Raw genomic sequence first — 10,865 nt, forward strand, 5'->3', positions numbered from 1 at the left:
GCCCAGGTAACCAGAGGCGTGGGGCCGTGAGCCATGGCCGCTGAGCCTGCGCGTCCGGAACCTGTGCTCTGCAGCGGGAGAGGCCACAACAGTGAGAGGCCCACATACCGCAAAAAAAAAAAAAAAAAAAGAAAGCCTCTGAGAAAGAAAAGTGTGCATTACCACGTCGTGGGCAGTGGTGATGATGGCCAGGCCCAACCCTGCACAGAGGCAAAGCTGACCTGACTGGAGGCTGCCCAGGGCACCCTGGCGTGGCTGACATCCCACCGTTAGGACATGAGTCCTCTGGGTAAAGGCTTTGTATAGAAGAAGAAGCCAGTGTGTGTTAAAATTTTAACCTCGTTAGTCCCTCCTGTCTTTTGTTAGGACATGGATGTGGAGGGCCAAGGACGGAGACGGGAACCACGGGAGCAGGGCCTGAACGCACACTGTGCCAGCTTCAGTGTTTGCATGGAGACTTCACTCCTTCATCACACGCTGCCCCCGCCCCCAAAGAGACACCAAAGACAAAACTGAGGACGAGAAAGGCAGCTCAGGAAAACGCGGCTTGGGAAGAGTCCTTGCCGTGAAACGTCCTTTTATTAATTGATTTTTTTTTTTCTTACAAAAATAAACATTTTAATGAACAAGAAGTACAAAAGCTTCTGGATATACAAACTCCAGGAGCGGGGAGAGGCTGCTTTTGGCTGCTTTGCGGCTTTCACTGAAAGCAAATGAGGCAGAAAGGCCCCGGCCCCACCCCCGCCCCAGGTCCTGGCTCAAACTGCTACCTGCCCCTCAACCCCATGACGTGGCTCAGACCTCGTGTGCTCCTGGGCTGGCCGGTCAGCGCCCCTGTCGGGCCCAGAGGCGGCCTCCCCAGGTACAGAATCACCCATCTCCCGGAGCATCCCTTCAAGTCTCCGGTCAGGAGCTTGGCTAAGAGAACACTCCGTGACTGATTGTCCCCACGCGACCCCCGCCGGGCCGTGGCACATGCAGCAGCACCAGCAGCAGGGGCTCTGGCTACATTCTCGCGCTACGAACACAGTGATGGGGCTGCCCACAGAACTGTCCCAGTGAGCGGCAGAGCCCCCAGGGGGGAGGCCATCCTGAGCCTCGCTGGCAGCCCAGAGGGTGAGGGGAGCAGTCAGCCCTCCATGATCCCCGCCCTGGAGCCAGCAGTCCCAGACCTAGACTGGTAAACTCACATGTTAACATGTGGCATTATTGCACGTTGTCCTGGTCACCTCGGTCTGTCGGGGATGTCAGCCTTGTCTGCAGGGGTGCCCAGGTGACATGCAGCGCTGCCAGTGCAAGTCACAGGCAAGCCCAGCGGGCAGGGATGGTCAGCTGAGCCCACAGACAGGTCAGCCAGAGGCCCTCACATATGTGGTCTTGCTGGGATCAGGGACCACGTGGCTCCATCCTGTCTTGAAAAAGACTAGTTGCCGACCTGGGGGCAGAGGTAAGAGGTAACAGGACTGGATGATTCTCTCCCTGGAGGCAGGGCCACTCTCCTTACAACACAACTGCCCTGAGGACACTTGTCTTCTCAGCATCGCTGGCTTCTGATGGGGGACCGCTACCTGTCAATCTCTTCCGGGGAGTCCAGTCACCTCCCTCAGGATGTCCTTTCCCACTGGCTCACCTGTCCAAGTGGTCTGGTTGGTGACCACAAAGGCCTGGCACTGGGCATGGCTCTCACAGATGTCCACAGCCTCGGCCAGGTTGAACACTGAAAGGAGGCAGCTTCCGTGGTGGTAGGATGGCCAGCAGCGGTAGTCTTCCTGGGGGATGGTACTGCCTGGGAGGTGCTGGTACTCTGTGGGTTGGGGATGGAGCTCAGGTGAGAACTCTCTGTGCCCAGGGGTAAGGGCTGGGGTCGCTTTCTTTAAAGGGCTGTGAGCCACATTTCCTAGGTGAGGGCTGAAATCCAGCCCAGTCCTCCTAGCATGGAGATGAAGGCAGCTACCACTGTGAAACTGGGATGACCACTCAGGAAAGGCAAAGCTCAGGTTTCCTTTTTGGGAGACACACGTCTCCCAAATGTAAGGCCACACAACTGGTTCAGGCTACACATGACAGCGGGCACAGGCATGGGATAAGTGCACACACAGAGCCATTGGCTGACCAGGAAGGTTGCTGAACTCAGAACATTTTAGACATTTAAAGCCGGGCTTCTCAAACCTCAATGTGCATGTGAATCTACAGGGAATCTTGTTAAAATGCAGATTCTGATTCAGAAGGTCTGGGGTGGGGCTTGGGAACTGGCATTTCCAACCAACTTCTGGTGCTGCTGGTTGGCAGACCACACTTTGAGTGGCAAACGGTTCAGAGCTGCCCTTTGGTCCCATTTCCTCCTGGCCTTGGGGAGAGAGGCTAGGCCAGTTCCTCGGACAGGGGGTCAGTCATGGAGTTTTTGAAGTTCAGAGGCGTGCAAATGAATGTAAAACACAAAAAAATACCATTTGGGAATCCACAACTTGAGTATTTGGGGCAGAGGCTGGAGGAAGAATGTGAAATCTCCCCATTTCACAGAAAGAGCCCCCAGAGGCTCTGAAATCTCCTCAATCCAGAAGCTGCTTAGCCGCAGGCCTCCTGTTCCCATGAGTCTTTCCCGCTGCCTGGGGAGCCCCAGCTCTGGACTGATAATGCAGAAGCCCTGGGCCTCTGGCCACCCCGCCCCTCCTGCCTCCGTCTTCTACCAGGGACTAGACCAAAGTCCAGGGCTGGCTGTGATTTATAGCCCCATAAACAGCGTCCTCAGGGACAGAGCCAGCCATTGTTCACCTCGTTAAACTTTATTTACAGGGCTAACGAGGGCTCCCCCACCCTTAAGACTGGCCAGAGCTCCTTGAATACAGAGGCTGCCCATCCCTCGCCCCCCCTGCCAGCCACGCTAAGCCCCAGGGCCTCAGCCGGAGAGACCACAGCCCACAAGCCGTGGCTCGAATTCTCTCTCTGCCCTGGAGCTTCTTAACTGGTTTCAGCGTGGAGCCCTTTTCCACCTCCAGCCACCCTCCCAGCCCCAGAAGGGCAAGGAAGGAAAGAGTAGCAAACATATATTGTGTTCAAGCTGTGTAACAGGAAACCAGTTAACTGCTGTCACACATTTCACCTGCCATTTAATCCCCATAAGAATTCTGAGGCAGGTAATACTGAACCCAATTCACTGATGAGCAAAGTGAGGCTCAAGGTGTAAGTTAACTTGCTCATAGTCACGCAGTCAGTACACAGTGGGGTGTGCAGCCACCCAGAGAAGGGGTGTCAGTGCCCACCCCCCAGTTCAAGGCAGAATTATAGTTGTTCTAGCTCAGTCGAAGTGAAAGCTAAACAGCGGTCTCCGCAACACTCCACGTGAGTCTCAGAGGGAGGATGAGCCGCTTCCCCGATTAGGGGAATCACCCACTCTCGCCTCACCTGTTCCTCACCTCCCCAGCCCCCGGATCCTTGCCGGGGCTACTCACCGGCTCTGTCGGCCTCCGTGGAGTTCTGCAGATACTGCCCGCTCCGGTACAGGTGCAGCACCTTCTCCAGCTGGGCCAGGGTCTCGTCCACCCCCCAGGTGAGCTCTCCTGCAGAGTGCACGGTGCTGTAAGAGGGTACCCGGGCTCCTACTTCTCCCTGAGGTAGGCAGCCAGCTGCCTTTCCCCCCTCCCTCTGGAGCCTGGGCCCCGATGACCGGAGGACTGGGCACTGGGTTTGCCACAGAATGCCGCTTTGGGAAATGATGTTTCTGGACCACGTGCTGCCCTGGGTCATTCTTACGCCCATGCTTGCTGGGGGTGGGAGAGGGAGACGGGAGGCAGGTGGGCTCTGGAGAGCTCACCTGTGGCGTTGACAATGCTGTCCAAGAGAGGCCGTAGTGAGGGTGGGGCACTATGGGGCAGGAGGTATGTGAAGAAAAACCTGGGGCAGAGAGAAATCAGGGGCTTAGTGCTTCAGCCTTTGGGGACATATCCTTCTTCTAGCCCAACTTGGGACAGAACCCCAATCTGGCCAGGGAGCCTGCTCTGTCAGGCTAACCAACTGGGCCTATACCCCCAGAGTGTGCCAAGGAGTCTATTCAGACTCAGGTTCGGGGTCTGGGCACACGCTAAGGCCACAGGTAACTTCATACCAAACTGAAGTCTGAGGTCTGTTTTCCCCACCCGTCCCAGGGACCTTCCCACCCCTCAGCCCCGCATTATCGCCCGGCTGACCCGTGTCAGAGAAGCCCCATGGCTTGGCCCTGTGAGGAGCTTCCAGAGGTGAAGGGCCAGGGGAGGAAGGGGCAGGGCCTGTCCCACCAGCCCTAGGCTCTGAGTCTGACACTATTTTAAGAAGCCTCCAGCTGCCACCCCCCAACCCAGATTCTCCTTGGGGCTGACTATTTTTAGCCTCACGGTCAGGAGCCTGAATGTTCCCTTCTTGAAGGGGTGGAGGCCTTCCCCCGCCCCTGCTACTCTGCTTGGTCACGGCTGCGTCTCCCAGCCTGGCTGGCCTCCTGGACCCCGTGCTGGCTCCCTCCCTGCGAGCCCCCCCACCCCCACCCCCACCCCGGGCTCACGCTCCCTCGCCGCCGGCCTTCCTGAGTGGGGATGGAGGTCACCTGTAGGCATTGTAGAGGTTGCGTTTCTCATTCATGGCCTCGCACCAGCCCTGGGCTGAGCAGGGCAGGGTGAAGTTCCTGGCTGGGAACTCGAGTGTGCAGTCAGCGCTGCCTGTGCACGGTGTCTCCTCCACGCGGGCGTCATCCAGATCCGTCACCTTCAGTTCCCCATCCACCAGCACGAACTGTCGGGGGCGGAAGTCCAGCAGAGTGACCGAGCCCAGCGGGGAGTGGGCCAGGTGGTGGAGGAGGCGGCCCAGGCTCAGGCAGATCTGAGGGGCAAACACCAGGCTGCTCACGGCTTCTCTCCTGGGAGGGTGCCTGGGGGCTCCCCGCTTTGGTGCTCTGGACTGAGCTTTGGGGTTTGCCTTGCTCTTCAAGGCTCTGGAGCTCACTAAGGACTGAGGCCTGGGGCCTTACTGAGCAAGCCAGTGATTTTCTATTACCCCCGGTGGGCCTGACCCTGAGGGTAACATGCAGTAAGTGGGAAATGGGCAGAGGGAAGTGTGGGCATAGTGCATACCCTCCCTGAAGTTGCATCTTCGGTGTGGTTTCTGTCCGGTGTATGCAAATAGAGGGAGGGTCAAGATGACCTTAAGCTCTTTTCTAGTCCTAGGACACTGGCCCTCCCGCAGCCAGGCTGAGAGTATGTGTGAGTGTGTGTGTGAGGGCAGCAGGAGCACAAAAACCTCAGGATCCTCTCTGCCTCGTTTCTTTTTTTTTAACCCTTTGGCTGATGGCCGAGTCAGCTTTGCTCCATCCTTCCCCCCCCTCCCTCAACTGAGGAGTTGAAGCTGCTCTGGAGGGCTGGCCTTCTAAGGGAGAACCATCCCAGCAAGGAGCCCAGGGCCCTGGCCCTCTTCCCTGCTCACTCGGAAGCGATCCTCCCAGGAAGTCTGCAGCAGCTGGATCATTTCCACAGGGGCGCCCAGCTCCGTGATGGTGGTCAGGGTGTCCGGGATGTCCTCGCTGTCCTGGTAGCAGTAGCCATAGAGCTGGAAGAGGCCCAGGCGGGTCATGAGGTCACAGGATGGGGGTGGGGACAAGGAAGGGCTGGGTTTTCACATGTCCCCCACCCTCCCATCCCTAGGTCTCTGCTTCAGCTCGGGCCAGAAGAGAATAGCAACGTTGCGTGGGAAGCCTGCCCTCTGTCCCAGCAGCCAGAGTTCCTACTGATTCCATCAGCCCCTTACCTCTGGCCACTCAGGTAAATGGGCAGGTCTGGCCACCTTGTGTTAACCATGTGCCAGGCACTGTGCTAAATGTTTTACAAGCAAAACTCAATTCTTAGAATAACCTTAAAAGGGCATAGTAGGTACTATTAGTATCTCCAATTCACATGTGAGGAAACCAACTCAGAGAGGTTAAGTTACCTCCCCAAGGCCACACAGCTAAGAATTGCAGGAGCTAGGATTCAAATTTATGTTACTCTGATTCCACAGCCTTGTTCTCTCCACGAGTACCATTTGCTGATCGCCCAGCCAACAAATAGATGTTATACCTCCTCCCCTGCTCTAATCCTTGTCTTTGCTTCATCATTTTCACTTTCTGGCACCTTCATTTTTCCTCTGCTCTGGTCTTTCTGGAGGAAAAGCAATCTCCCTTGGGATTGGTAACAAGTGGGGTGGGGTGGGGTCACCCGTATCAACTGGGGGAGTAAGTAAGGGTGGTTCCTGAGGAAGGTCAGTTCTTTGAGGGCACGGTCACAAGGGCCGGCCCGCTCCATGTGATCTGGGGGAGGGGCTTCGTACAGCTCAGCTGGCCAGGGGCTTCTGGGAAGCACAGCCTGACTCTGTCACTGACACCTAAACCAGCATCCACAGAGATCTCTGCTTCTCCCAGTCTCTCCCACCACGCTGCACATCAGCTAGGGATCAGCCGGTGCTCAAAACAACCAGCACCCTGTAGGGAGGAGGAACACCAAGGCCGGGTTGTCTGGGCCAGAGTGGGAAGAGGGGAGGGCTGCACGATGGGGGGTGCCGGTGGGGTGAGGCAGCGGGAGGAGCCAAGCCCCTGGGCTAGATGTCCCTGCACACCGTCACCCTTCACACCCTTCCCAGCTCCACTCCAGGTCCTTATATGCTCCCTTCCATCCCAGGAGTGCCCTTGCAGCTCCCTGTCCCTGCAGCCAGCTGCCTCAGTCCTGCTGGCACAAGGGAAGGCATGTCTCGGTGTCGCCGTCCGATCACTAGGGCTGCAGCTTGGGGGGGGTCAGGGGGAAATGCCCGGGGCCCTCTTCTTCCCTCTCCCTCTACCCTCCCCACCCCACATCAGCCCAGGGAGACCCCAGACCCCAGTGGGGCAGAGGTAGGGGTGAGGTAAAAGGAGCAGCCCTGGAGCCTGGTTCTCATTTTCTTGCCCAGAGTCTGAGCCTTTGTGGGAAACTTCTGAAGGTTATTAAACACCCGGAGGTCGTTAAATGCGCTGTTAACGAGGTATTAATCAACACCCCTCAGGAAAAAATAAAAAGACACCATTAACTTACCGCCCCCCCCTAGGAAGCGTTAGGCTGAGCATTTCAGTCGCATCTTTTGTTCCTTTGGGAGAAGAAATTTACTCTAGCAGGGCCAGAATCAGGGCCCAAGCAGGCCTGGGGCCCCATCTGAGGCCTGAGGCCCTGGGAACGACAGAGATGCAGGGGAGGGAAGACCCTTGTGCCCTTTGACCCTGGGCTATAGAGGCATCTATCACGTGGGGGAGTGTGGTGTGTGTGCGTGTGTGTGTGTGTGTGTGTGTGTGAGAGAGGTGGTTTGTGGAGGGGTCACAGAGATGGATGGAGAGATCTCGCCCAGGCAGTCCCTGGTCTGAGCAAGCCCTGGGAAGGGCCCAGTGGGACATGCTATCCTGGCCCTTTTCTATTAGAACCAGCACCAACTTCAGGGCTGCCAGAGAGGCAGAGGGGGCCTCGGGGAGCGGGAAACACTCTCTGGCTCCTCCCCGGTTCAGCAAACAGTCAAACAGTTTTGAAATTTTAAACGATTAAGAGGTATTAAAACAACATTATTTCTAGTTCCCTGCACACCAGAACTGGAGCCTCCTGAGCAGGAAGACGCCCAGGCAGGCTTACCTGGAGCAGAGGTGGCATTGCTGAAGAAGCCAGAGGGATACTGGCCTGGGGGTTGGGGGACGAATGTAGGAGACCCAACACCAAAGCAGTCCCTAAATTCACACTAAGGTACCTCTACCTCCCCGTAAGGGTAGCTTTTCACCTCTCCCCTGACAGAAAGGACCTGGCACCCTCTCCATCTTGTAACACTTCTGTCCTAGGGCAACTAACCCCAGTCTCTGACCCTGTAAGAGTAACACAGCCAACCCAGTCTCGGTCTAGAGAGGGAATGAGTGAAAACTATTCAGTTGTAATATTTTTTTTCCTTTGGCACCTTCAGCATTGGGCTGGGGGCCTGACATATGCGTGAGGGTGGTTAGCTGGATGTTCGTCTTGAAGTTTGGGTGGGGTAAGAGAGGGCGGGAGAAGTTCCTTAAGAGACAGGAAAGCGCATCAAACCTCAAATCCCTCGTAAGGCAGGGGGGTGGGGTCTTGAGTCAATTAACTAACACTTAATATCCTGCTAACACACTCAAGACCTTCTCCACTGCCTCAGAATCTGGCCTACACCCCAGGTTTCCAAAAGGTTCCCAGGAGCTCCTGGGAAGCAAAGAGAACAAGATCCTAGCAGTTAGAAGGGCCACGTGACCAACTGCTCACTCCCTGTAGCTCCAGTGTCAGCCGTGCAACAGTTGGCTGACACTGGAGCGTAACCACCCATAACTGTTGGCTCTGCCTGACCTTCTGCAACCAGTTCAGGGCCCAGGACCCAGTCAACGAGTGTCTGACCAGGGCTGGAGTAGCCCGGGGAGACTGGGAGCCAGCAGTAGTATAAACAGCTCTCTGGCTTCTCTCTCCTATTCTGCCATGCCCACCCAGATCTGGGGTCCATCTCACTCCTGAGGAAAGGAGGGAGGGATTCCTGGGTTTCTGACCAGTTCTGCCAGGTGCAGAAAGGTTAATCTGAGTGGGCTAGGAGGTGGAAGGTGCGGGCAATGTTCCTCAGCTGGGGAGTCTGAACAGACCCTAGGTTCACCGGGCCAAAAGCAGTCAGGGATTCCCCTCTCAGTCTGCTCAGACATGTGCTAAGGGAACGGTTCGTCTAATCCTAGGGCTGACTCAAGGACCGAGGAGAACTGGGGGAGAGGAGGAAGCGGGTGTGTTAGGGGAGTGCTGGGACTGTGAGAGGCCCACTCTCTTAGTCTAGCCTGGAGGGGACAAGGTGGGGTCTCATCTTTCCCCTCTGTCCCCCAGTGAACGGGAGAGACAGAGTCCCATTTAGTAGGAACCTGGGCATCTGGTCTTCTCAATCTTCCAGCCTCTTGGCCACATTTGCTCAGATAATGTGACATGCAGACCCTCAGGTCCTCAGCCTGTCCCCCGAGCATTGAGCTAGGACCCCGAGGCTTCCTCAATACTTCCAAAGCCTATTTTGAGGCCAGGGTCTCTTCTGGGAAGGGCCATGCATTTTCTGGCCTACTATCCAATCCCCTCCAGTCCTTTCAGCAGCTTCTGGGTGGGGTACGGGATATTCTCTGGGAATCAAGCCTGGTCTTTTTCTAGCTCTTCCCAACCCCACTGCAGTCCCACCCCAACTTCAAAGCCAGACAAGTCACTATCTGGAAGTTGAGAGAAGTGGGGTTCAGATTCTATCAAGAAAGGGGACCCTATCACTGCAGTTGGGACCCTGACTCAGGGATGACCTCTGTTCATTGTTTTGGCTGGGGTCCCTTCCCTGGTGCTCAACACCCCAGTTCCAGCCAGAAGCAGGGTCCTAAGCCCGAATGGACCCCCACCCCTACCCCGAGTTTGGGGACCCTCTGTCCTGTCTTCAAGAGATACAGTTTGGAAGCTGAGAAACCCGGGAGTCTCTCCGTAACGGGACGCCCACCCAGGCAGGGTGGTGTAATGGGAAGCTGCCATGGTCCGGGTTCTGCCCCTAGGTTAACCTGGGCAGTCATCGGGGCTCCGCTTCTTTATCTGTAAGACCAAGGCTTCTCTTCCAGCCTGAGCGGTCGGGCACGGGCACGTCCAGCCAGCACCCTTATCCCTGCACCCGCCCCCTCATACCTGCAGCACGTTGGGGTGCCGCAGCCGCTCCAGCAGCACCATCTCCTTGAGCAGCTTGTGGGCCGCCAGCCGATAGCAGCCCCTCCGCGCCCCGAACTCGCGCACACAGCTGCCCAGATCGTGGCCGCTGAAGTCCACCGCCTTGAGCGCCACCGCGACGCCGCCGGGCAGGCGGACCCTGTACACGGCCTTGGTGTAGCCGGAGCCCACGTACTGTGCGCCGGTCACGTTGCGGAGCGCGGCGCAGCCCAGGCGCGGGCCCGGGCCGGAGGATCCCGGGCCGGGGGAGCCCGGGCCAGGAGCCGGGGGCCAGCCCGGAGCGCCGTCGGGCAGGGGCCGGGCCCGCGGGGGGCGGGGACGCTGCAGGCCCGGGCCGCCCGGAGCTAGGTCCATCAGGCGCCGCCGCTCCGGCCGGCCGGCCCCGGGACCGGGGCCCCCGCGGGAATAGCGCTGCACCTCCTCGTAGCGCGCTCGGATCTGCCGGGCCAGCTCCCCGCGGCCCCCGCGACGGCCCGGGCCCGGGTCTGGCGAGGGCCCGGGGGACTGGCCTGGCCGCGGAGGCTCCGAGCCCGGTGCGAAGAGCACGTTGAGGACCGAGCCCAGCAGGAAGGAGGCGCAGAAACCCGCGGCCACCGCGGCCCGCCGGCGCCGCATCGCTCCCCTCCCCCCGGCCGGCCGGCCCCGCGCGGCTCCCCGGCCGCGGCCCCGGGAGGCTCAGGCTCCGAAGCGGCTACGCTCTACGCCGCGCGGGTCCCCTGCCCAGCCCGCGCGCATGGCCCCGGCGGCCCCGACCCCGGCCCCTCGCGGGCTGCACATCGGCCTGACACTTGCCTCCCTCCCGCCCTGCCCCCGCCGCTTGCTTATAAGGCCCGGAGCCGCCCCCGCCCCCGCCCCCTCCGCCTCCGCCTCCCAGCTCCCGGCCAGAGCCCGTCCTCGGCACCGCCCCCTTCGGCTGCCCGGCCCGGCCTTCCCCGCTGACTGACAGCGGGACCTCCTCCCGCGGCCGTCCGGGCCTGGGAAGCGGCGCGGAGGCGGCTCCGGCCCTGCCCAGCCCGCGGCCCCCGAGCTCGGGCCGGCGAGAAAGGGAGGGGGCGGCAGCGGGCCTGAGACGCCCGGGGGCTCAGGCCCAGCGCAAGGGCGGTTAATGGGGTCGGGGCGGCCGGATAACGGGACCGG

The 10,865-nt window shown here is 59.1% G+C and overlaps 1 protein-coding gene across 2 annotated transcripts; it reads right to left on the reverse strand.

The window, feature by feature from the left end:
• Positions 1-1,349: 1,349 nt before the first annotated feature.
• Positions 1,350-10,343, reverse strand: PKDCC (protein kinase domain containing, cytoplasmic; the record flags this gene model as incomplete). Of its 2 annotated transcripts, XM_079721128.1 has the most annotated exons (7): positions 1,350-1,435; positions 1,631-1,804; positions 3,450-3,557; positions 3,812-3,891; positions 4,574-4,845; positions 5,446-5,568; positions 9,690-10,343. In XM_079721128.1, 7 exons carry the CDS (start codon positions 10,341-10,343, stop codon positions 1,350-1,352), a joined length of 1,497 nt encoding a protein of 498 aa, XP_079577254.1. The 2 variants fall into 2 exon arrangements, with proteins under 2 accessions (XP_079577254.1, XP_079577255.1); XM_079721129.1 differs by lacking the exon at positions 5,446-5,568.
• Between the last annotated feature and the right edge of the window lie 522 nt (positions 10,344-10,865).

The sequence above is a fragment of the Hyperoodon ampullatus genome, assembly GCF_949752795.1.
Source record: "Hyperoodon ampullatus genome assembly, chromosome: 15".
In the NCBI taxonomy this organism is placed as follows: Eukaryota; Metazoa; Chordata; class Mammalia; order Artiodactyla; family Ziphiidae; genus Hyperoodon; species Hyperoodon ampullatus.